Below are 26651 nucleotides of genomic sequence, written 5' to 3' on the forward strand. Positions count from 1 at the left end.
AAAGCGAAGCAAACGACTGCTTTACCTGACGGTGGAAAGTGGGTGTTTAACTACTCCAGAACTTGCCAGGAAAGAGCTCAAAAATGACAATACGTGTTCGAAGTTTCAAAGACCTCCCCCCGAGTGTATAAAAGTTTTCAATAAGCCATTCGCGAAAACTGTCAGAAACTTAATTCGGGTCGTATTAAATTGTTGATGACATTCCGCCGAGCAGAGTCCCCAATGAGAATTTATAATATCGAGGAGTGATGCCAAAATATCTGCCGAATTGTAAGCTTTGAAGGGGAAATTAAATTTTAATTTCACTGTATCCCTGCTTTCAAGTCGGCCTAAACAGGAAGCAAATAAAGACCAGATTAAAAACTTTCTTGTAGGGAAGTTTGCTCGTTTACGGAAACAAAGGAAATTATGCCTGAAGGTATGGAGCACTATGGCCGAACGTTTAATGAGGTTTCCTACGCTGTTTTTAATAATTTATTATATTACAGGGACCGAAAGGCATTGTTTAGAGCTGGTATGAAAGTATTAAAAACAGGATGTCATAATTTACGGATGTATGATACGCACCATTTCGTGCAGGATAACTTTATAGGTGATGAGGAAAACAGAGGTGCCGGAACGGTCAGCCGTTCAGGGCCAGAGCCGATATTGTGAGATTTGCTCAAAAGACCGCCCGACAAAGTGGCAAACAGACATTGGTGCCTGCCGTGGCCCTATGGTAGAATTTTCAATTAGGCGAGCTGGACAATGGCTCTGCAATAAAAATTCGAGGAAAAAAGCTAATTACAGGGTCGGAGCAGTCGCAGCAACAGTAATGACGATAATGCTTTGCCCCGTGCAGGTATAGGTTATGGCAGACGCCAAAATGGGGTTTTACAATTTCAGTGCGTGAGACTTGGGATAAGAAAATATTGGCCATCCTCGGTGTCTGGCGTGGCCTTAGTAAGCAAGCCTGAAACACATATCGGCGTCTGCCGTGGCGGTAAACTTACTATAATCTCGGTGAGGTCTATTAGCATACATAAATCGTTTTTCAAGTTAATAAATATCTCATTTCATTTCCGACATACGCACATGCGTACGGACACTTGAATTGATTCAAAAACGTCGCGGTTTTAAGTGTCCCAGAGCAAGGGGTTGCAGTAAAACTCTGTGCCCCTTGAACATCCATAGGCCCGCGATTATTTACTTTGTGGGCGAAGTTCGATGGCTCTTTCGCATATAAAAATCCCCATACCTATGCAAAACTAACGGGCGCATTAAAGTTGCCCATGGGAGCGTTGGAGTGCGCTTCAAGAAATCATAAAGAGATTAAGGGATTTATTCGGGAATAACCTTTACGCACACTAAAACAGTTCGGAAAAGTTCCCCGGGTAAGCGGCTTATCGAAAATAATAAACTGGAAAGCTTTCCGGAAAGGAAACTGTCTTGGAATAAAGGGACTTACTTTTTAAGGATGGTGCAAAGAATAACTTCAGGGAATAAACAGCTGCAACGAAATTAATTAAAAAAAACCATTCCCCATATTGTCTGATTGTTCCCGAAAAACTAATTCTAGTCCGGTTCCAATAGGGGCGCACGTCTGAAACGGACAAATTACCGTTTTTCGTGTAACTAGAGCGTTCGGGAACGAACGAAACAGGAAAATTAGCACTATACGTTTTCCTTTCATAAAAATGTCACGTAGAACGCGATACATTTGGATGAAAAATTCGATTTACCTTTCTGTGTATTGACAAATTTATTTTAAAACACGTCTCATTCACAACGTGTTATCATCCTTTCACCGGGATCTTCCCGATAATAATGTATCTATTTATGGATTAGGAAATGCTGATTGATCATTCAGAGAGACGGCACGTTTACTCGACATTTTGGGATAGGGGGAATTTTTACTGAGTACGTGCCTGTTTCGATTTTGGAAGCGTCACTGCGCTTCCACTTGTTTATTCGACATCAAAAATTGAGTACGTCTTCACCATCGGGTCAAGAACCGCGAAGAAAATTTCAAATTGTGATGTGGATTTCCTGTATTTACGAGAGTTAATCACAAAATCTCCCATTAAACGCGTCACGAACACATTTCGACACACCTGTCCTATCTATATATTTATATGTGCGTATACTTCGCAATTTCCAAATATTCGTCTCCATATTTTAGAGCCCGTGCGCTCCCGCCTCCCACACACGCATAAAACGAACATCCGCAATGCGTTTCCCAGTTCAGGTATGTACATTAAAAGCTAATTAATTACATTGCTTCTGCCTTGTAATATGCTGACACAGTGTGCAAAAGGGTTCATTTAGAGGGTGGTTTCGACATCGAGTTATTCAGTCCCCTTTTTATTGCCGATTCCGTCAAAAACGTTTCTAGTCTGCCGCAAAGCAGATTATGCAATAAACTTTCTTATATCCAGGATTATGTTTAATGTGCGGACATGAAGAAAGGGCGAAATGTTGGGAATAAAAAATAGCATAGAAAAGTCCCTCCTTCTTACAAAAGCCATTAGCTAGCCCTTGGGTTTAATTGAAAAAGCTTCCCCTGTTTACGTGCCCTCATAATTCTTTTTTAAGGATGGAATAGAAGGGCACTGTTATTTTCCATTTAAAAACGTACGTTAAGCCCAACACTATTAACGACCGAATACAACCTCTTTCGATTGATAAACTTTACCCATTTGATTTTCAACTTTGGAACACCTGTTCGCAGAATGATGCGATTGCGAATGTAATTGCATTAGGCCTTTTCGGAAACGATTATATGGACCGGATTGATCCCATCCCTATCAAACTAATTTTCTACTAATCGGAACTTCACCGCAGGCGGGGTGGAAAACTGCATTTTCACGACTCCGGGCCCTGGATTACTTGAATACATGTTCAGATTCGACATAATGTCCATATTGGTCAGTTAGACTGACAAAGAGCACATCAACAATTTGGGTTGGACAATTTCCAAAGGTGGAGGTACCAATTTGTCAAAACGCGTACGTCGATATCTCGGGAATCCGTGGAGCAGCGGCCCTCAAAGATAAGCTTGAACATGGAAACTGTGGTGTCTCTCGTAGATTAGAAAAAATATAAAGTCACTTTGATACTTATTTTCGCGGGTTTGAAAGTATTTTTAAGTTAACGATGCTTCGTCAAACTTCATTTGGTTATTATTAGTCGTTTGCCTGTGAACTAGATGAAAATGATAAAATATGGGAATAAGAATACTCGCTATAAGTTTTTGTTTTTTCTTCAAACCTTATAATCATGACGGGGTCACCGAAAACTTTGTTATGTTGACATTATTGCGTTATCTTATGTATTTTTTTAAATGTGTTTCTAGTTAAAACTAATTTAGAAACACGGAAAGAAATGTTATGCTCCGATATGGCCCCAATGTTTGTTAACTATGGCTAATTATCAATACCCGACTTTCGTCAGACAGAAATATTATTCAGAATAAATGCATAATATTATGAATGCAGCATGTGCAACAACGGCCAATTATGCAATGCGGATTCTTAAATCTGATGAGAAAGCTTATTTCCACTCTCTTCGAAAAGTAAAAAAAAAGCCATAATTTTTCACCTCACTTTATGATAGCAATTTCAATAAATTAGCATACAAACAAATTTATACCGCTAACTTTTTTCATTTTCTCGCCGTATGGAGCCAGAGTATCTAAAAATTTGCGGACTTGTTGGAAACTTGAATTTTTCCTTGAATACGAAATTGTTTTTGCAATGAAATTTTCCTATTGGTTAATTTTCTTAAAGTCCAACCACACTCCTCCATTGGCAGCCAAGATGAGCCCGGACTTATCGAAGCTAAAGGGCAACTTCATTTTTTTGCTTAACGTTAATTCGAAATTCTTGATAATGCTCACTAGACCCATTTTTGTTTGCCAAATACCAAAGCGTTTACCTACAAAAAAAAAAAAAAAAACCGTCAAACGCCACGATCAGAAACTGGCACGTTGGCATTGTCGATTTTGTCCTCACCAACACAAATTCTTGGTCCCTCACCAAATGGTAGATAAGCGCAATGAGGTCGGCTGGCCTTATTTTCGGGTAGAAAACGATCTGGATCGAACTTCAACGGATCTGGATAATACTCCGGGTCATAGTGAATTCCGAAATTGGTGACCATTACCAAGGTATCGTTTTCAATCACAATGTCCGTGTCCGGGATCTGATAATCCCTGATCGACTTTCTGGGCAAGATCGGAAATATCGGGTATTTCCTCAAAGTTTCTGTAAGTATTCCTATAAACTTACGGAGGTCTTAACCAAAATACGCTTTACCATCGACGACCATATCTAAGTACTTCATCTCGTTAATCGAATCGTACCCAACGTGCCCTTCAAACTTCTCCAGCACCGTATCGATTTCTTTTCGCAATCTTTCTTGAACTTTTGGATTGACAGCTAATTCATATAAAGCGAAAGTCTGGGTGGAGGAAGAAGTTTCGAATCCTGCCTCGAAAAATACATACATCTGCGAGGCAAACTCGTTAAAAGTCAGCGGGACCATTTTTCCCTTGCCACTGAAATCCGGATGATCTTTTGTTTCGTCACATAAATCAATCAATAAGTCCGCCAAATCGTTTCTCTTTATGCTCTCTTTCTCGCGATGTTCCTTGATTCCCCTGAACAATTTCATGAAATACTCGGTGGTTCCCACTGGGAAGAGTTTAAAATTGAACAAGCCTAGAATAGGCACCGGGATGAGCATGACTAGAGTGTTTGAGATGCGACTCCATTGATTATCGAAAAAGGGCCTTGCCTGTTTTGTGAGCTCGACGTCCTCGCCTTTGAGGGTGTTGCTTTCCATGCCAAATGCACAAGCACTGATAATGTCAATGGTGAATCTACTTAAGACACTTTTAACATCCACAGGTTTGTTCTTCAAGCTAAGCTGCTCGATTAAAGAGACAAATTCCCTGCTAATTCTCTCCATGATCAAGACGTTTCGCCTCATTTTCGACGCAGTGAAGGCAGCCGGAAAGCGGACCCTCAAGTTTCTCCATTTATAATCCATCAAATTGAAAATATGCCCAGAAAACGGGTCGTTCTTCTCGTTAACGTACATCCCGTGATTGGGAAATACCATAAAGTCGGAAATAATTATTTTCTTCACCAGCTCTTGGTCCAGGGGGATGAAAACAGGTTTGGCACAAAAATAGGCCCCCCCAAAAGCCCATCCTTTACGTTGCATATCCAAGTACCACCCCTGAAAAATCTCCCCAAAGCTGGCTTTTCCCAGGAAGAAATTTGAGGCATTTCCAAATGGGAAAATTGGTTTTAGGTGCTTTATTCCCCGCTTTTTCCAATAAGAAAAATGATGTTTGTAAAAACCTGCTATAGCTGCTAAAATAAGTAATACGAGGACTGTTAAAATCAATTTTGCTTCGAGAAGCTCCATTGCTGGAATTAGGGTAAAGTCACTGATTCGCACACTTTGTTCAAATATCTACACAGTCAAGTTTAGCTCTGTCAAATATAACCGAACCGGACAATGGTATAATGGTGCAGATTAATAAGAGCATATCCAGATAAATTTCTATAAGGTGGCTTATGTATAAAATATAATTAATATTTAATACGATCTGCAAACAATTTACGAGACAAAGACATTTTTATGACGTTAGTTTTCATACAAATGTGCATAGACTAAGTTAGACGGTTGGACAGCGACGAATTTCAAATGGTTATAGATTTGGCATACCCTGTATCCAACAAACAAATAATTAGTTTTAGCATTTTTGTCATAATTAATCGCTCTGTTATTAGATAAATACCAATTACATACAAGAAAATATTCAAATTGGGACATGGTAATCATCCAACCAAAGACGCAGTTCATTTATTAATATACACAATTCATCAACCAATTTAATTAACTAATGAAGGCAGAATTTCAATTATGAGGCGGTTTTTGAAAATGTCGTTCGGTTGTTAGGAATTTTCAAACAATACGAAAAGTTTCTCTGGAACCTCTTCGAAAGAGTTCCTTGAACCTGACGGAAACTCAATTTCTTTTCGAAGGTTTTCCGCCTCTCCCTTAGAGCCCTAACCAATCTCCACAAACTGGCAGATTTCTTAAGTTCAGACATTTATCATTCGATCTCATTCCTCACTCGTAACAAACTCCAAAAAAAAATTAAATGCGCCTCCGCCATTTCGTCCAGGAATAGCCTCGGTAATGTTTTCTGCCATGGGGAAAGTTCGAAGTATGTCAGTTGATTGTAGTAGGTAGCTGGGGGTGCTTTCAGCCGGAGTCTCTCTTATTATTTCTACCCGAGACCGGAAATATATGTATACAAGGTAGGAGCAAAGATGGGCAATTGGAATTTTGCGAACCGTGAAATAAGGTGATCAGAGCGAAAGCAAAGCAAAGGGGCTGACGCAAGAGCAAAGGGCCGGAATTTTCGCCCGTGTCTCGGGACCCATTCGACTAATTCAAAGTACACATCGAGTGCCTTTTCGGCCGCTTGTCATTGGAATCAGAAATTTAGCTTTCAATCGAAGAAAAAACAACAATTCCGGGAAAATTTAGTTCGCTCTTTGTTCATTGCGTAGAAAAGGGCCCGTTGTCGGTGGGGTATTTGCGGTACCTAATCGAAAATAAATTCCCCGTTTAATTATTTCGGAATTGTAGGAAAACAGTGTTTATTGTTGCTGGAAATATTGATTGAATTTGTCTCGCTTAAGGCTCAATACTCGAGATGAAGTGCCCTTTTCGAGGAAGGAATTCGTCTTTTGTTGTTTTTCAGAAACTCCAATTATGGCCTGATGAAAAATTAATCGACTCACAAAAATGCGGGTTTAAAGGTATTTTGACGTCTCGGGTACCAATCAGGAACGATATTGACCGCCAAATGGAGGTTTATGCAGTTCGTGAAGTAAGACAATCGAAACATCAAACCGGGCCCCGTTGAGAGAACTTAAAAATTTCCCGAGTACAACAAAAGGCCAGTCGAGATCACTATATCCATCAGTTGTTTATTTATTTATTTTTTGAGATTCCGATTTTTCGCTCATTCTTCTTTGTCTTTCAAGACATTTTAGCTACATCCCTTTCGACATTTATTTATATATTTACGCGGATTTATCCAGGAACAATAAAACTAGTTGGATATATCCGCTGATATACAACCAATTTATTTTACGATCCGAAACGTCAGTAAGAAAATAACGTAGCGTTACTTTAATCCGCGGGAGCAAATTGAGTTTTTGAAGTTGCTAGTTTGAGGGTATTGCTTTTTTAAATTAAAAATCGTACAGAAGCCGATCCCGAAAGGTATTAGCAACTCCCATGTTTACGTCCTTACACAGCAAGTTTATGTATTATTGACGAGAACTTTTTCAAATTCAACCACTTTCTCACTTGACATAAAAGTTTATTGTTTAATAAACCGTAAATGCGTGGAAGACTGAAGGGCTGAAAAGGTTTTATACATACAATAAAAGGCGTAAAAGTGATAGTTTATAGAGTATTTTTATTACCGTCGAGATCGTAATTGCCAATAAACCCCAAAATCCTGAAAATATTTGCATATTTTTCAGGCATTCTCGATAACTCACTTGTAACATTTAGTCCCGAGCCTCTCAATAAAACAGTGCACTTCGTACGTTCTCACCCCCTCATTGTCCACCCCTAAACAATGACTCAGTGGTAAGTAGGCAATTGACAAACACTGATTCTGACATGAGGGGGTTTATATTGGATTTATAGTCGTGGTGGCCGTCAGTTTGGCCTTTGGGACGGATTATCTAAATGCAGCAATGCATTTAGGATATTTATGACTTCTCACGCCGCTGGAATTTGTTTCACTTTGTCTGAGCTCCCCCTCGCAGGAATTCCGATCCTACACGTGTCGATCAATCACTGAATTATTTACCAGATGAGATGGAAAGAGAGTCTTAAGATAACGATGATATAGACATGCACAAGTGCTTATAAAAATGGAATATTTGATTGGTGTATCCGAGGAAACTCGAGGAAGTTTGGCAACAATAACTGGTTTGACAGGTCGTCGAGGGACAGGCAGTTTCGTTGAACGAAATTTTTTAACGGTGTTTTTTCTACTGGACACCTGCGTCAGTTAGCTTGGTTGCCGATGAGGGGCCCGGGAAACGCGGACGAGCAAAGCGACATATTTGAAAATGGAGGAGGGTCGCAATGTTGCCAAGTGGAAACTTTTCCCTCATCCTTTGCTCCTTCTGGCTTTGAGCTTAATTTCAATTGCACGTGTAAACCCACTCTTGTTCTTATCTCCATCACAATTTTGAGCAGAAAATCTCAATCTAAAACTAAGTACGTATAAAGTTTTACGATCATTTGAACGTACGAAGCTCCACATGAAAATAATAAAGTCCGGACGCATTCAAATGCAAAGAGGACCGTTACCTTTGCATTAGCATATCCGAGATTTTCCGGGATATTGCAGCCAGATTTAATACATTCTAATATTCCAGGATTTCCTCCTATACGTATATGATGTTAGTTTTACGGTTCCTGATGGAGAATCTCTCCAAAACGACTCTCGATAGTGTCACATAAAATAAAATTGACCGGGAAAGTTTTGATATCCCTTTTATTGCCGTTTTAAGGACGACATATGGTGGCAAAATGTCATATATTTATGATCGTTTTATGGGTTTTCAAATTAAGGCTTTTAAGACGAAAACTTCCCTCGGTGATTGTCTGAGAGTGATGTATTGTTTGGTTGAATGGGAGAGTTCCTTTAAATTGTATACTCTCCTTTGTGCGTTCATTAGCAAATAAGCGAGGCAATTTTAATATCTCCTCTGCTTCCGGAGATAAGGCCTCAAAGGATTTCGTCTAATGTACTCTAATGGGAATCCATTATTAAATTGCCTGCTCCCTGGCAATATCCAGGCAGTAGCTGAGTGAGCTAAAGCAAGATTTTCTGGCGAATAATTCATTTTGCCGAACCTGAAAAAGTATCAACCAAAGTTAAGCAATTGTCGATCATTTTAAAGAGTCGTTTAAGTAGTTTTTGAAGAGGAATTTTCCATGTTTACACGACGTTGACGTGCGAGTAGGCGGATAAGATTGGGCTGAAGTGTCTGTTGCAAATTCATGATACCTAAAGGGTAGACACATTTCAATTGCACTTTGTGATGAATCCACAAAAGCAGCACAAAAACGGATCCTCATCAAGCGAAGAATCCTTACAGCCCTGAAATTAATTCTCAATTTACAGGTCAATCACCTATTTGATAACCTGACAAGGTCCTGTTTATTATAATTACGAGTCTCATTAGACACACTTTAATAGCCATCGTTGATCCTGTTTTTCGTCAATTTTCCAATTATAAATGACACAACTAGCAAATATTTCTTACACTCCGTATAGGAAATCATAGTAAATCTTATCGTCTGTATCTGCATGTTTTACATCGCTACGTTAATCTAAAGTAAATCGATTCATCTCTTACCGTATAAGTGCTTCTGATAATCAATCTTGATATTTACTCAATTGAGCCAGTAACTTTAAGTATAAATTACCGTGAAATTTCTACTCGTCTAATAGTCTGAAGGTAAGCAACCAATAACATCCCACCCCACCGAACGACTAAAACCTTTGTCAGTGTTTTTTTTTAGAAAAAATGAATTTTCTGGTAGCTTCGCTTCTCTTCTCCTCCGTGGCTTCTTGGTGCTACGCGGAAGCAAACCTGCATCCTCTCTCAGATGAGTACATCGCCCAAATCAACGAAAAAGCTACCACCTGGAAGGCGGGCAAGAACTTCGAGATCCACGACTGGGAAAAGGTTAAGAAAATCGCAAATGGTGTGCTGCCCGGCAAGAGATTACACCCCAATATCGGTTCGGTAAATCCTCATGATGAGAGTGAGGACGTGCCTGAAGAATTCGATGCTCGTGAACAGTGGAGCAAGTGCGAGTCGTTGAAACAGATCAGAGATCAGTCCAGTTGTGGATCGTGCTGGGTGAGTTGTATTAAAATTGTCGCTTAAGGACTAGAATTGAAATGTTTAATCTAGACCACCCTCGCCTGTACATTATTCAGATTTTTTGATAATATACCAATATGCTCAGGCTTTTGCTGCCGTTGAAGCCATGTCCGACCGACTCTGCATCCACTCAGACCAAACTCAGCAAACCTACGTCTCAGCTGAGGATCTCAACTCCTGCTGCTTTGGAGCGTCCAAATGCGGAATGGGGTGCGGAGGTGGTTATATCGACGCTCCCTGGTACTACTGGAACACCGACGGCATCGTCACTGGAGGGTTGTACAATTCCTCCCAAGGGTGCAAAGACTATTCCCTGGAACCCTGCGAGCACCACGTGGATGGCACGAAGCCTCAGTGCGATTCCCTAGACTTCGACACCCCTGAATGTGTTAGATCTTGTTACGACAATTCTTTGGACTATAAGGAATCTCTCACATTCGGGCAGGAGCAAATTGGTGAATTTTCCAATGAGAAACAAATACAGTTGGAGATTTACAATAATGGTCCTGTGGAAGCTGCGTTTATTGTTTATGAAGATTTTTTGAGCTACAAATCTGGTAAGTGCGGAAACCCGCTCGGAAAAATATGGTCCAAATTGATCTTTCTTTTTTTAGGGGTTTACCAAGCGACCAGCGACAACGAGGTAGGAGCCCATGCTATTAAGATCTTGGGATGGGGGGTTGAAGAGGGCACCAACTATTGGTTGATCGCGAATTCCTGGGATTACGATTGGGGCAACAATGGATACGTCAAATTTTTAAGAGGAGAGAACCATTGCGGAATTGAAAGCAACGTTGTTGCCAGCTTGCCCCTTGTGTAAATTGATCTTCAATAAATCGAAACGAGAAAGAAGTCGCTTCTTTGTGTGCTTATTATCCGAACAAGTGGCCTCTTTTTTGTTGCGAGTAGAGTACATTGTTTCTACTTCCTCGATGTTACGAAATATTGTCCAATAATCCAGCCCACAAAGCCGGCAATAAATATCCAATTAAACGGTTTCCATTAATGAAGCAAACATCCAAATGGAAGCGCCGATACATTTAAAGTAAATGAATCGAGCAGATTTGTAGAATTAATTTAATCCCGCTTCGGCCAAAACTCATGAATAATGCAGGATATCGGTCTTTAGGGCAGGAATTATTAAGAAAAAAGGATTTGGGTCTGCGACACAGTAATTTTCTGCCTGGATTGATCGTGTAGGTCCACCTAAATTAGATTCTAATAGCTTTCATTTCAGTGGCGATAAAAACTACCATTATCCCATGTAAAAGGGAGAAAAAACGGGGGTTCTCCTTGAAGGAAAAAGCATATTCGAGGCATAAATCGCGAAACAAAGACATTAATTTCGAGTACCATTATGCAACGCTAGAATTTATTTCAATTTCCGCGGCCATTAAACCTGGAGAGTCCATTGAAGTTGCTGAAAAGCACAATAAGATAATCAAATATTCATGAAATATTTCACTCGAACAATTCCACCGGTTAGATTAACTGCAATTGAGCAATTTGGTCTATAATTTGAGGTTAAGTGCTATGGAGACTGCCTGAGATTTATTTGCGAATTCGTCTCCGTTCACAAAAGTCCTTAAAAATTCATTTACAACCTCAATTGATACATTTAATGGAGAAACGGAATGTGTAACTCCATATTGTGATGCTTACTGTTTTATTTTTCTTTTAATTTGATCAGCAAATCCACTCGAGATTTGTTGGAGAACTACAGGAAGCATAATGAATGTCTCATTGTTTCCAATTTGATTGAGATAATTTGGTGTACTCAATGTCGAGTATCAACAACCATTTTCTGTTTTAAACAAACTTCTTAGCAGAGTTTATTATCGTCTTTTATCTTAAATCCTTTAGTATATACATAGTATACGAGTGAATGGAAAAAAGGCCAGAAACGTAATCAACCGTATGTTTTTTTAAATTATTTTATCGAGGGCACAAACAGCCAGTCATATGTATAAATAGTTAGGTAAATATTTTCTTCTTCAGTGTCTTGTGCGTTTTTTAAACTCCACGAATAAAGCATTTATGTTCATCTGGAATACAGCGTGATCCACAAACAGCAACCAAAAATTAAATTCCATATTCTTTTTTTGAGTTACGGGAGGAATGGCTTTTCGGAGAGTGATTTCCTTCATTTGATCCGCAGCGAAAACCATCCACCGTCCGGTTTCGAACGAATTTAATCAGTCTCGCACAGTCTATCGTAATGTTATTGAAAAGTTCTATGATCTACTCGTTCGATCCACCTTCTTGTTCTATGATCTACTGTTACCGGGGTAAAGTTCCAGGTACCCTTCAGCAACACAACTTCTGAAATCTGGTTGCGCGTAAATAAAAACCATATTTCTTGCCTCAGTATTTCATCATCAAATTGCGGCGAGGCATTCGTGAAAGTATATTACGATTTAGTTATCGCAGTAATGAAACAAGCTGTTGTTAGTGCAGTTATGACTAATGATCGATACTGTAGACTCCAGTAAAAATAGCTTTTTAACGGAATTTATCATACCCAAAAATCCCCCTGGAGCAATTTCAACTCGGTAAATCAAAAATGATGAGATTTATCCACATTTTAGGTGATAAAAAATGCTTGTACATCCTGTGGAAGAAAAACCAAGTGACTCTTTTGTAAGGCATATTTAGCTAAATCGCTCTATTCTTCTATGCGCTAACACGTTATACTTATTGGGGCCAATATTTCTGGGACCCTCCGCATATTTTGGAGATGTGAAAACTTTCACCCGTGTTCATTCGACATATCGGGAATTTTCATATCACACCCTGTGAAAGTTTTTAGATTATGTATAATGTCCCTCAAAACGCATTTCTTTTCTCGCAAATGGGGTCGAAATAAACAATAAATGTGTCTGAACCCTCCAACTTTGAGGCAAAAATGATACATTATTTACGGAACGAGGAAGGTATTAAAATTTGAAGCTCCGAGTCATAACAGCTCTCGTTTCTTAGAGATATTTTTCCTCTTTACGCTCCAGTTGTAGACACGAGAGAGAATGGATTTACTAAAAAGTGTAAAAAGCATCGAAGGGAGTGCTACGGAATATAAAACACCCCTTCGATGTTTTGTTTATGGTTTATTTTTGTTGTAGCTCAAATTGAATTATTCGTTGATGTCGCCTCGAGAAGGGGATTTGCATGCAAAGTAATGCTGATTAAATTAGAAATTACAATGAAAAAACAAATTGGAGAATTGTCAAGCGAACTATGAACATTTTTCCTATGGAGAAACACGGCGAATGATGGGAATAAATTTGGTGAAACGCTCAAGAGGACGGAACAGCCCCCCGTTGACTGATGGATATTTTCAACCCCCATCAAAAGTAACCGGGACGAGATGCCTGCCGCGAAAACACCTGGGCCCTGGAAAGCCCCTGGAAAACGGGGGGAGGGGGGGGGGGGGGGTGGCGGCGACGAATAAGTTTACTTAGGCCCGTTGACATTTCACTTACGTCATCGTTCATCTCAGTTGGACGTGACGCATGCAATCGCACAGAGGACTCTGTCTTTGCAAAATATACTTTCTTATGTAATCATTAATTTTTGCACCCTCCTTATATTTATATAGGGTGTTTCCTAACCATACGGTGCATTTAAGGGGATATTCCTTTGTGTCAAAATAAAAAGCAAAGTTTCCATAGAGCCTCCTAAATTTTAATGCCCCCTATTTCGGAAATAAAGCGCTTACAGACGTATATGTACAAGTATGTACTTATGCACATATGTGAACTCTTTCAGCAAGATATTTTAGAGAATTATATGAAAATGAACTTTATTATACACTTGAAGGTACGTGCTTAGCTTTACGACTCATAAATCGACAATCTTAAATCGATCTGTTTTCTTGTAATACAGTGTTGGCCACAATTATTGCAACTTTTAAAACTGATTTATATTTTCGTTTAAATCGAAGGGACAAATGCGCCACCCTGTACATATGTCCTTTATTCAATTACCTTTACTTATCAGAGAAAAGGAATGTATTATCTGTTTTTATCTTTACTGGTGATAACGTAAACAAATTGCCTTTCTACGCTGGCCAAAATTATTGCAAATAAATTGTTTTGGTTTAATAATTAACTATAACAATGCAAAATAAAATAAATGTTTAATATTTAGTGTAATATCCTTTAGCCCTCAATACATCTGCCATTCTATATGGCATAGAATTAATTAATTTCACAATTATAGCTGGATCCCTTTCTGAACAAGCTTTTGATAGTAATTCGAATAGGCCCGTGGCATTTTTAACTTTTCGGTCCGGAATTTTCTGATCCAAGATATCCCATAAGTTCTCAATTGGATTCAGATCCGGACTTTCGGACGGCCATTCTATAACAGGTATTTTTTGCTGTTCTAACCGCTCTTTGACCAATTCGAAGGCATTCTTTGGGTGGTTATCGTGTTGAAAGGTGAATTTAAGCGGCGTGACCTCATCTGTGTGGGGTTCCAAAACAATCCTCAAAATATCTCTGTGTATAAACTGGTCCATTTTCCCTCAATTTTGTGTAGAGGCCCCATACCAAATGACGAAAAACACCCCCACACCATTACAAATCCTCCGCCATGCTTCACAGTAGGACAAGTGTATTTTGGATCCAATGTCTGAGCTTTAAGCCGCCTTAGGTCAACCACACCATCACTTCTAGATAAATTAAAATTAGACTCCTCACTAAACGCGACTCATTTCCTAATCACTTGTTGTCCAATGAATGTGGTTGGAACAAAGACTTTTTGGCAAGTCTATAACTATTTAAGCCATATTCACAAAGACTTCGCTTTATTGTTCGACTTAAAAGGCCAGATGGTCCTGCTTGGTCGATTTCACCCACGATTTTCGTTGAAGATAGCAAAGGACTTCTTTTCGCAATATTTAAAATCTTCCGGTCTGATTGCTTGGAGGACTTTCTTGGTCTACCAGTGTTTTTAATGGTATTTTACTACCAGCACGAATAAATTGTTGGATGATTCTCGACATTGTCGATTTATGAAGTTGTAAATTTCCGGCTATTTCGACTTGCCTTAGACAATTCTTACGTTTTACTTCGAGCCATGGCGGAATATTCACAAAATAATACTCGAATCGAATACAAGAACTGAAAAGCAAAATTTAGTCAAAAAAAAACACAAAACATTAATAGCTGCAATAATTTTGGCCAGAATAGAAACACAATTTGTTTATGCCAGTGAATACAAGAAGAGATAATACGCTCCCTTTCTCTGATAAGTAAAGGTAGTTCGATAAAGGATGTATGTACAGGGTGGCGCGTTTGTCACTTCGATTTAAACAAAAACAAAAATCAATTTTAAAAGTTGCAATAATTGTGGCCACACTGTATGTGGCAAATACATTCCCAAATAGACAAAAGTGAGATGTTATTTATCCTGATTGTGCACACCTCCTTGAGAGAGCTGATCGTGGAATTGGAGTGTCTAAGCTGATGGAGAATAGTTCTTCGGCAGATCGGTGATGTTTATAAACTCGTTGCTCGGCAATCGAGTCCAAAGGGCCACGACAGGTTTCTCTTTACCTCGGTGCTACACTGATACCTTTAGTATACCCCAGGATAGCATTCTCATCCTTCATTTTTTTTTTAAGATCATTATTAGTGATGCACCGTAGTCCTTGAGGAGCTCTGCGGGTTTGGGGTGCCAGATGATACTAAACTCTCTAAACCAGCTAATATGGGGACTGATCGTGTTATGTTTAAAAATAATTTAAAGTTAATTATACAGCAGTTCAACAACAACATGTTAGTACACGTTGAAAGTGTTGTTACATGGTTTATTCGGCGAAAAATTACTACATTGCCGGTTGATAGTTAAGGAGGTGCAATGAAGTCAAACACGTCCGTGTGAGATTTTAAGGCCACCTCGGCCTTGGCACTCACTTACAGAGTACTTGCAAATAAAAAAAATCCTGTTTTCACCCCAGGAATACCTCTTTAAGTTTGCGTCGTACATTTAGGACACACCTTGTATGGATGATCAACGAAAGAGGCTTTTATCAAAATTACTTGTTCAGCTTTCAACGTCGAGACCGATTTTTATTGCTTTTATAATTTTATACGCCTTTTCCCCACAATCGCTACGAAGCGCTGAGCAGCTTTGAGAACTCGCCGATGTTAATCTTGGGTTGCTCAAACACTAATTACACCCGCGCACTGTGAGCCATTACTGAACCAGGTCATCATGTTCTGAAAACGCACAATTTTGCTTAATAATGAACTTGACATTGGGATAAACTTTATCGGACGACGAATGCAGTATTAATGTGCAATTAAAAATTAATTAGGTTGTATGTTTATGGTATTTACAAGGTTTTATACCTCCCTACCACTTTCGTAATGATGGAAAACCTATTTGTGGGAAGCCGTAAATGGAATTAAGTACGTCAAAAAGGCTCGAATGCACCCTTTATGCAGAATAACGTTGGGACTGCAAATAATGAAGGCGGCTTATGCGCGGGCACGATAATCCGTCCCTGGACCAAGATAAGCAAATCTAATAGGACCCTGGTAGGACATAAACCCTAGTAAGTACACACTAAACGACAGTTATATTGGGTTTGCCGACTCGCCCCTGCCGGAGAGATGAATTTGTAATTTCATTTCTTTTTTTTTTTGAGTCATGTGATTAATACCTTTTGCCTACTGAAGTTGAATTTGCGTTCGATATTGCGAAATTTGGCAACACACGTGACAACATCAAATAATTTAGCGGTAATTTGAGTGCAGTCAGCCTGCAGAAACTGCACTCCTTCCACCTCGACGTATTGCTCAGCATCTTGGACCAATAACAAATCCATCAATCCATATTTTCGACGTCCCCCAAATTTATATAATTTCCGGCTGTTCTTCAGGAATTGTGCTGGTGGATAAATCGTCGAATCTAAGCTGCTAAGTGATTAAAGTCGACACGTGCAATATCTCCGGAGAAAAGGATGATTGATGGACGTTGTCCGAAAAAAAGGACGCAAGCAGCCCCCGTGCAACGTCTATTTATCTCTATTATGAATACGTTTTGTTCCTCCATGTAAAATCCTGGGCTGAGGCGATTATGAATCGTCAGCGTTTTAATAATGATGGATTTGCGCATTTCCTTTCAGAACAGCTATCCAGATGGAAAATATCCAAAGTTTCCAAGACAAACCGCGAGTTATGAACTGGTTCATTACGCTGATTGTTCCCAGAACAATAACCGGAGCTTGTAAAGTCACCGTTCAAATTACTTCTCCTAGGGAAAATATCACCGGAGCAGTTGGTAGTAAAAGAACGGAACAAGCAAGCTGAAGGCCGTAAAACATTAGAGGAGGAATAACTGCTGCCGAAATATACTGCGCGAGATAAAGGGGGCGACTTTCTGGAAATACCCGGTAATAAATAACGAGGGCGGGGGTGTGAACCGCAGTAATAAGTACTCCGTCTTAAACTTCCGGATTTAGAGGACCTAGGAGTACTTTAAGTTGGGAAACAAACCCGAGGAAATCGATAATGATACTGATGTAATGCGGCATTTTAAAACCGTGTAAGAAAGGATTTGAAATTACATTAACGAGGTATGTACGTATACACGACGTTACCGGCATTGGAACCAAAATGACACTACCAATACCTGCATGTTCAAAAACGCCTTTCCGAATGTCAAGTGCAACTAACAAAATCATACAAGTGTTAAAATTAAATATTTCCAGAACGTGCTGGCCAAGTCCGGCAATGGAACATTCGGAGCGATAGAAGATCAAATTGAGCCACTCAAAAACCGCTCAAAAATCAAATTTCGGGTGGAGGGGAGGCAGGAAAAAGATATACAGTTGTGGACAAAAGTATGGAATATGTTTCAAAACTAAATTTTCGTGGTGATCACTTTTGTTTTCGCCTTCAAAGTTTATTGATAAGGTAAAGGTATGATCCTAAATTCACCGTACAATATTTGGCTTTGGAATGTGGTTTTTGAAAAATTTGTTGTCAAAAAAAAATTTTTTTTACAAAACTGTGAAATACTATGAAGTGTTGTCGTTTATGGAGGCATTATCAGTTATTCAGTCCGATTGTGCGGTGCATTTTATACGAAATTTTTCGGAAGATTTTTGCAATTCACTAGTCCATATGCCACGTGATGGCTACAACCAAAAAGACACTGCAAATACGTTAAAGATAAGCCAAGAGCCCGTCTCCAAAATAAAAAAAAAAAATTTGGCACATATGGGAATGTAAAAGATGGCGTAAGACCTGGACGCCTAAGAAAAAAGGAGCCACTACCGATCGATGGATTAGGAAAATATTATCCGCAGATCCTGGCAAGTCTTCCAGGTCTATAAAGAAAGAAATCACTAACAATAGTGACATCGATATAAGCGATCGCACTGTATGTCGTCGGTCGTGCCAAAGGGGATTAGTAGGAAGGATTGCAGTGAAGAAGCCCTTAATTTCTAAGAAGAACACAAGAGCCAGAACTAAATTTGCTCGGAAACATTTATTTTGGTCACCTCCAAAGTGAAGAGTACTGTTCTTTTCAGGGACGAAACTAAAGTTAATATCTTTAATTCTGATGGGCAACATTATGTTCGTCGACCTGCGATGGCTAGGATTGATCCCAATCATCAAAAACCAACAGTAAAACATGATGGTGGTAGCATAATGCCATGGGGATGCTTTTCTCGATCCGGCGTTGGACCATTGGTCAAAATTGTGGAAATTACGGATCGGTTTCAATACAAAGCCATCCTTGAGCTCAATATGCCGCCATTTGCTGATGAAAATATGTCTTTACTTTGGCGTTTCCGGCAGGACAACGACCCTAAACATTCATTCCGAGTAGCAAAAAATTGGCCGAATGATAATAACATTCCTGCATTACAATAGCCGTCCCAGTCGCCGGATCTCAATCCGATTGAGCATCTCTGGGAACACTTAAAACGAAAAATTCGAGACAGAAATGTGTCCCATCGGGATGAGTTGTGAAAAGTCCTGCAGGAAGAATGGGTGAAGATTCCTAGTTCCGTTTATGAAAATTTTATTGATTCTATGCACCGTCGATGTCGGGCTGTCATCAATTCGAAAGGATATACCGCAAAATATTAGTTTATTTAAAGTTTTGTACTGATTATAATGAATTTTGCAAAGCATTCCATTCTTTTGTCCAGCACAATTTATTGCATTTTTTTTTTTACATTTGTAGAAATTAATTAATTCGTTTTTGTTTATAATATTGTTAAGTATATTCTTGGGTTTCTGTACAATATGTTTATTTTTTAACGATCAACTACACTGACTTTCAAAAAAACCGCAACACCAAGAAGAACGCATTGTATGTATTTGAAATTTTGATATGATCTTAGACTTGTAAAGAGAAAAAAATGATAAAAATTTCAAGTTCGTATTTTAATGCGATATGAAGTTTTTCTTTACTTTTTTATCTGTTACGATCGTTCTTTTTGCAAATTTTTTTACAGGCGGATAGCGATAAAGGTACTATTGTTAGTACCATATTGAATGTGTGGTAGTGCAAAATGCCTCGTGTACGCCAAAATGCAGTTTATCGGCAGTTAACTCCCTTTGAAAGGGGAAGAATTGTTGGTATGCATGAGGCAGGTTTACCTTTCCGCGAAATTACACGTAGATTGGATCGAAACGCATCAACAGTGCTAAGAGCTTGGAGAGATTGGTCTAACGAAGGGTCAGCAAATCGTCATCGTGGTAGTGGCCGTCCAAGAACGACGAACCAACGCGAAGACCGGCGACCTCGTCGTTCAGCGACAGGCGCCCCGTTTGAAACAATTCCGTCTCTTGGTGCTAACTGGGTAGCCACCCTAAATCGAAGGGTCTCCCTTAGTACCATGTATCGCAGAATTCGAAGTTTTGGACTAAATTCATATCGTCCTATGCGTCGGCTTCCATTATCACGAAACCACTGGGTGGCCCGACTGGAGTGGTGTCGTCTGAGAGTGCAATGGGTGGATGAGTGGAGAAGAATCGTGCTCAGTGATGAGAGCCGATTTTGTTTATGGCGATCTGATGGACGGTTACGTGTTAGAAGGCGCAGAGGAGAGCGATTAAATTTGGACTTTTTGGAAAGGCGTCATTCTGGTTTAACACCAGGTGTCATGGTTTGGGGTGCCATCCAGTATGGTAGTCGGTCTCCTCTCGTTTTCATTTATGATAGATTAAGTGCTCAGAGGTACATTAATAGTGTCTTAGAACCGGTTCTTGTACCATACATGCACGACCATCCTGAGAGCACATTTCAACAGGATAATGCGCGACCACATGTAGCCAACGATACTTTGAGATGTTCGGAAGCTGAAACTTTGGATACTTTGCCTTGGCCAGCTCGGTCTCCGGATTTGTCCCCAATAGAGCATGTATGGGATATAATGGGTCGGAGACTTCAACGTTTAGCTCGCCCTCCAGAGACCATAGATGAACTCTGCGAGCAGGTGCAGATTGCCTGGGATACAATACCGCAGGAAGATATTGACAATTTAATTTTAAGCACGCCACGTCGCTCACAGGAATGTATTAATTTAAGAGGAGATACCACTCATTATTAAATTATTATTAAATTTGTTCACTTATTCGCAATAATTTTCTTTTGATATTTTGATCGTTTTTATCAATTACCCGACCCAACGTAATGCCAGAATTTCAAACGTGGACGATGCGTTCTTCTTGGTGTTGCGGTTTTTTTGAAAGTCAGTGTATTTTGATATGAAACTATGATGGATTTAAAATATTCCATAGTTTCGTCCACAACTGTACGTACACAATAGAACCGCCCGAATATTTTTTAACATTTCTAATACGTGAGGCAAATTTATGCTAACCAACATCAAATGAACCGGACCAGAGTAAAAAAATCAGGGTTCTCCATCTTTCTTCTAACCGAAAAAAGTTGCGTTCGATTATTCCTAATTTTTTAACTGCAACAAATAAAAAAATGCAAAAAACTGCTGGGAAAAAGAACGAAAATCGACGATTGCATACCCATTTAGCCCTGCGTTACAACCCTTGTGCCGTAACAAATTATCGGAGGGTTATTAGAAAACTTTTGCCGCATTGGAACATAAACTGGCCCGAGTGGCGTAAATCGCCCGGTTCTGTGCATATTCGCAGTAGATTTCGGCCGTTTGACGCACGTGGGTGAAATTAGTCAAAAGCCGTTTGGAGATGAAAGGGCGATGAATTATTTAATATGCAGTCCGTAATGACGTGTTTGATAGTTCTCTTCCAGGAACAGATAAAATGTCCAGAGGGCAAATAATGTATATACCCGTTTTCAGCCCTGTAATTAACAGTCGGGATATGTCTGGTAAATGGGGTTGAAAAGGATGCGGTCGAGCCTTAATGCGGTCTTTAAGGAACTACGCATCCCCCGTGGCTCTTCGGAGGTAAGTTTTGATTAAATATTCTTGGGTTGCTAGGTCGGGATGGATCTATTAAGACCAAAATATCGTAACAATGCCAGAGCAAACACGAAAATTCTTAGAATCTCAGAGTTTCTACGGTCAAGGACATAACCACTTGGAACGAATCTATTGAATCCAAAACATTTAAATAAAAGAAATCAAGATTTGTGTAAAAACGAAACCCCGCACTTAGATTAGAAAATAATCCTTTAATTAAAAATTTAATTAGCTGCTATTTATCAATGCTAATTAGTGGCCTCGCTAGTGACGTAGACTCGTATCAATACCGAGTTAGGACAATTTGTAACATGGAGAGTAATTACACGTATTTGTAAATAAACGTGAATTGTTTTGCGAAAATCACTAAATTATAGGAAGATCTTAATACTTCGTGAATGCACCGAGAACAGGACCGTAATAGTGACCATCTCACTTTCACAGTTCCTATCATGTTAGAAAAGACACAAAAAAAAACGCTCCGGCTCTGTCCTAACCTAAGGCAGTGTTTACATTGATTCCAGCAATTTTTCTATAATCATTTATTTCTATGTTACGAAGATAATATTGGAAAAGTATATATTTGGGACCACGTATGACCAAATGAAATATAGTATATTATTCTCCATTGAAACGATCACGTATATGGTAAGACTATTGAATATTATGCAATAAAGCATGGCGAATATTTAAACAATTTTTAGATGGAGAATATTTCGTTTTTCACTCTGGCCTTACTGGCCCTCGCTTTAATTTTCGCCTACCTCTACCTTACTAGAAACTTCGATTACTGGAAAAAACGCAATGTCTACTACATCAAGCCAATTCCCCTCTTCGGAAACCTGCTACCGGTCTTTGGCATGAGACAAATCCTGGCAGAATGGTTAGGAGATTTGACCAAAAAAATCGACAAAGATTACTTCGGTTTGTTTGTTTTCGACAAGCCGGTGTTGGTGATCAAATCTCCCAAACACATAAAGGCGGTTTTGCAGAAGGACTTCTCCTATTTCCAAAACAGGTCCTCGTCATCCGCCTTTCACCACCCTATCTTGTCCAACTTCTTGTTTTTTACTAATAATCCCAAATGGAAGAAATTGCGAACCAACGCGAGTCCGGTGTTCAGCTCTGGAAAGCTCAAGAAAATGTTCCCTTTGATGCTAAAGGAGGCGAAGCAACTGTGCCAGTACTTGCGTCGATTTGAAAATGTTCCCAATGTAGAGTCCAAAGAGATATGTGCCAAGTATGGGACGAACGTTATTACTATATCAACATTTGCAGTAGATGCCAAATCATTTGAAAGTGAAAACGCAGAATTCAGGTGAGGGATTGCTCAGAAATTCAAAAAATGCGCATACTATCGACTTTATCAATCTGAATCAGATTTGATTTGAAATCGACAGTATGACATAAGGCTCGCGTGCCTCGTCTGCATATACAGTCACTCAAAAAAGTATCCGTACAGCCGGAAAAAAATTCTGTAAAGGGTAACTTTTGACTGATTTTGTTCAAATTTTGTATAATGACAATTCAATCCGAAACTCAATTTGCGTAATTGAGCAACTTTTGAAAATTTAACTTTTAGAGTGCTTTCCAGCGTTTAAAAAAAACTCCGTTTTGAAAACTTCTTGTGCGGTGGAAATTTTTCAATGTGGTTTTAACATTCTTGCAGAGAGGATTTTTCTTCATATATCCTGAAAATTTGATCAAAATCGAACCGCAAATAAGGGAGTTGCAGCTTTTTAAAGTCGTTAAAAATGTCAAAGTTTCGTCATTTTGCACGAAAATCGTCACTCTTTGGCGTTTTTGAAAGGCTGCAACTCCCTCATTTGTTGTTCGATTTTGATCAAATTTTCAGGATATATGAAGAAAAATCCTCTCTGCAAGAATGTTAAAACCACATTGAAAAATTTCCACCGCACAAGAAGTTTTCAAAACGGAGTTTTTTTTAAACGCTGGAAAGCACTCTAAAAGTTAAATTTTCAAAAGTTGCTCAATTACGCAAATTGAGTTTCGGATTGAATTGTCATTATACAAAATTTGAACAAAATCAGTCAAAAGTTACGCTTTACAGAATTTTTTTCCGACTGTACGTATACTTTTTTGAGTGACTGTATATCTTCTTATTTTACTAGAAAAAGCTAAATAGGCTTATTTACACGCCAAGACCTTTTGTCCGTGTTTTTACGAAACGCCCTATAATTCGAAAATTATAAGGATTGTAAAATTTAAGTGAAAACCTTTTCATGGGCAAATAATTTCAGAAAATTCCACGATTACGTGTAAGCAACAATAGCATGTTAATCGGTAGTGTTAGTCATTAGCGCAACATTGTAAGTGGGAGGAAATGGGTATATAGTATTCGCCACCAAAAAAAATGTGAGATGTTGCCAAACATCCAGAAAAATACATAGTTGAAATATCGATCTCCAAAAAAATGGATATTTTGTGTGTGTGTGTGTGTGTGTGTGTTTTTTTTTTATCTTCATATCAAATCGCTCTTATTTAAGTGTTGCATTTCTTTGGATTTTCGCCAACAACGCTCCTTCTTGCCGAAAACGATCTCAATATCTCAATCTCCGTCTCTTGCTCAAGCCATGTGATTATGTAAATTTTGTTTTTGTGAGAAAATATAAACACATGGTTGCTGTTTACCAATCAAATTGCGATTAGATAAACGCCCATGAATTTAAGTTATATTTTTAATGAAAACCCATTGGAGTTATGATACAAATTCATGAGAATTATTAAGCGTTTTATTTATTTTCACATAAATTTGGTTACGGTTAAGCCAATGTAACCCGAAATGAATTATTAATCAACGAGATTTTTGATTTGCAGGAATCTTGGAAGGAAATTGTTTGACTTTAGGTAACGTAACTGTAACCTTCAAGGCAGTGTTTTGCTTCTAAACAAGTGGTCATTTGTGATTTTAGGATCTCAACCGCCATCAGACAATTCACAACCTTTTTAGCCCCCAAATTCGCCGACTGTTTACGAATAACCTTTATTGATCCCAAAGTCACCAAACGTTTATACGACATTTTCAAGGAAGTTCTGCAAACCAAAATTGCTTCTGATGGTCTGGACTCTTCCCTTAAGCAGAACGACATGATCGACATCTTCCTGGAAACCAGCAGAAAGGGAACGAACATCGACATTAGTACTAAGAGTCAAATTGAGTACTGGTGAAGTTAACGGAAATTTTATCATCCTGTTAAATTTGCCAGCAGCACTTGAACATTTTGAAATTAAGAAACGAATTTTCGCAGATGACAAAGTGATAGCAGGACAAGCCATGCAGTTGTTCATTGCTGGGTTCGAAACCGTTAGCTCCATTCTGAGTTTCTCCCTCTACGAGTTGTGCATCCAACCAGAAATCCAGGAGAAGTTGCGAAGCGAAATCTTTGAAACCATCGAAAAATACAACGACGAATTGACGTACGAGGGAGTTTCTGAAATGAAATATTTAGATATGTGTATTTATGGTAAGCTGGAATCATCTCAAAAAACACCGGATAATTGTTGACAATCCAGAAACTTTGCGCAAGTACCCAACGCTGCCCTTCCTGGATAGACAATGTTCTGCAGATTACAAACTACCGAACTCGGATTTGATCATAGAAAAGGGCACTCCAGTCTACATGTCCACGTTTGGATTGCACTACAACCCTGAATACTTCCCTGAACCGGAAAAATACATTCCTGAAAGATTTGAAGACAAGTCTAAAATCAATTCCGATGGATTGTTTTATGTTCCCTTCGGCGAAGGTCCTAGGATTTGTATTGGTAAGTTTACGAGCGCCACCAAGGACGTTAAAAGAGTTAGTTAACATCTTGTTTGGTAGGCAATAGATTCGGGATACTGGCTGTGAAAACGGGCCTATCTTTGATACTCTCAAAATACAGGGTGGTGCCAACTGATAGGACTCCAATTCCAATAAAGTTCGAGGTCAAATCGTTGGTTTTGCAGTCGACAGTAGGGGTACCTCTCCAATTCGAGCCGTTAGCGCACTGAAGAATGATGTTAATAGCTGAAATGCCCTTTAATGTGATAATTTATATTCAGTTTTGTTATGTAAGGAGTCGATTATTCGACGCGTAGCAACGCCCTACATAACGTTTTATTCACCAGTGATTCGAAAAAATTCAATTCGGGGACACCACTGATAGTATGTAGTTAGACTCGTAGCATCTTGAAGAATCACATGCCATCGAATTTTGATTCTTATTTTCTTATGAAAATATGTGCAAAACCGAGTAAAAGAGTTTTTTTCATTAAGTAAATATCGACAAATGGTCTTTATGAAGCGTATATGCTTACTATAACAACAATATTACAGATCTTTCAAATCCACCATGTACTGCCCGCACAAGGAAAGTTGAGCAATTAAAACATGCAATTTTCTCTAGTTACGTAATGCATTAAGGGCACTTGCCGTTTTCGAAACATTTAACTTTGTAGATGTTAGCTTTTTCCCGATCTCATAGATTTTTGTATATTTTTTTCATTACTCCTTTTGTGACTTATCAATTGAAGCGTCTTTTCGGCGTTTCTGAAAAATGTAAATAAAAAAATAACGAAAACGGTGTTATTCGCGGTGGTAAAAAAATATGATTCCCAACCCATAGGGAAAATGTTTTTCCCACCCTCAAGTGCAATCGCGGGCGGAGCCGATAACTTTCCGTACCGTTTGGAAAATAACTGTTTCTTTTCTAGTTGTTAAACTATAGTTATTTAAAATGCATATCCTTTCATTGTGTGCTTTATTTACCATTGGAGAGTCTCTAGTGAAATGGCGGCGCGTTCGAGGACAAAGTCCTTTTCATGGAAACTACGAAAAAACCATCATTATGTATGTACTTTACATGCGACTACACAATATATTCAAAATTAGCATACAACAAATTATTGCAAAAAGTTGGAATACATTGGTATACATATAGCCGCTGTACGTATACCGTTCTTCCCTTCTCGTTAAGATTTATTTACAGTGCGTGTAGATCTCCCTATACTCATGTCCGTGAGTTTTCCAGTGCCTAATATGAAATCAACAGGAGCACAGTCTCAACCGTTTCACGAGGAGCTTTTAGCACGATTTTTTCAATTCTGGAAACTCGATTTTTTCCGCGCAATACCCTGTATATGATTGAATTTTTTGAACCCACCAACTACGAGGAACAATTCCTTATAAGCTTTCCTAATTCACTTTATCGATTTCCGAGCAATT

At 38.9% G+C, this 26651-nt stretch overlaps 4 protein-coding genes across 11 annotated transcripts in view; 2 read left to right on the forward strand and 2 right to left on the reverse strand.

The window, feature by feature from the left end:
* LOC136345740 (uncharacterized protein CG43867) overlaps window positions 1-26651 on the reverse strand; it is a 64252-nt gene that overhangs the window by 26127 nt on the left and 11474 nt on the right. The gene's annotated exons all lie outside the window — the stretch shown is intronic.
* Window positions 3569-5521, reverse strand: LOC136345758 (probable cytochrome P450 6a14). Its single transcript, XM_066294339.1, has 3 exons — window positions 4296-5521; window positions 3993-4244; window positions 3569-3915 (listed from the first exon to the last, which is right to left on the reverse strand). Exons 1-3 carry the CDS (start codon window positions 5413-5415, stop codon window positions 3746-3748), a joined length of 1542 nt encoding a protein of 513 aa, XP_066150436.1. The 5' UTR covers window positions 5416-5521; the 3' UTR covers window positions 3569-3745.
* On the forward strand, window positions 9535-10902 carry LOC136345766 (cathepsin B-like). Its single transcript, XM_066294354.1, has 3 exons — window positions 9535-9968; window positions 10078-10549; window positions 10607-10902. The coding sequence occupies exons 1-3, from the start codon at window positions 9630-9632 to the stop codon at window positions 10810-10812; spliced, it is 1017 nt and encodes a 338-aa protein (XP_066150451.1). The 5' UTR covers window positions 9535-9629; the 3' UTR covers window positions 10813-10902.
* On the forward strand, window positions 21319-26178 carry LOC136345756 (cytochrome P450 6k1-like). The gene is made up of 8 exons (XM_066294337.1): window positions 21319-21408; window positions 21985-22071; window positions 22128-22741; window positions 24262-24291; window positions 24357-24583; window positions 24693-24908; window positions 24958-25209; window positions 25269-26178. The coding sequence occupies exons 1-8, from the start codon at window positions 21334-21336 to the stop codon at window positions 25436-25438; spliced, it is 1671 nt and encodes a 556-aa protein (XP_066150434.1). The 5' UTR covers window positions 21319-21333; the 3' UTR covers window positions 25439-26178.

This window comes from Euwallacea fornicatus, chromosome 21 (genome assembly GCF_040115645.1).
Source record: "Euwallacea fornicatus isolate EFF26 chromosome 21, ASM4011564v1, whole genome shotgun sequence".
Lineage (NCBI taxonomy): Eukaryota > Metazoa > Arthropoda > Insecta > Coleoptera > Curculionidae > Euwallacea > Euwallacea fornicatus.

Excerpts from the sequence above, each read along its gene's own strand:
- LOC136345758 (XM_066294339.1), bottom strand. The coding sequence starts at position 5,415 with ATGGAGCTTCTCGAAGCAAAATTGATTTTAACAGTCCTCGTATTACTT. Across the intron at positions 4,245-4,295 it reads CTTAGATATGGTCGTCGATG|AAACTTTGAGGAAATACCCG; the intron begins GTAAAGCGTATT and ends GAATACTTACAG. Across the intron at positions 3,916-3,992 it reads GGGACCAAGAATTTGTGTTG|GTAAACGCTTTGGTATTTGG; the intron begins GTGAGGACAAAA and ends TTTTTTTTGTAG.
- LOC136345766 (XM_066294354.1), top strand. The coding sequence starts at position 9,630 with ATGAATTTTCTGGTAGCTTCGCTTCTCTTCTCCTCCGTGGCTTCTTGG. Across the intron at positions 9,969-10,077 it reads CCAGTTGTGGATCGTGCTGG|GCTTTTGCTGCCGTTGAAGC; the intron begins GTGAGTTGTATT and ends CAATATGCTCAG. Across the intron at positions 10,550-10,606 it reads TTTTTTGAGCTACAAATCTG|GGGTTTACCAAGCGACCAGC; the intron begins GTAAGTGCGGAA and ends TTCTTTTTTTAG.
- LOC136345756 (XM_066294337.1), top strand. The coding sequence starts at position 21,334 with ATGGGGTTGAAAAGGATGCGGTCGAGCCTTAATGCGGTCTTTAAGGAA. Across the intron at positions 21,409-21,984 it reads TCCCCCGTGGCTCTTCGGAG|ATAATATTGGAAAAGTATAT; the intron begins GTAAGTTTTGAT and ends TATGTTACGAAG. Across the intron at positions 25,210-25,268 it reads AGGTCCTAGGATTTGTATTG|GCAATAGATTCGGGATACTG; the intron begins GTAAGTTTACGA and ends CTTGTTTGGTAG.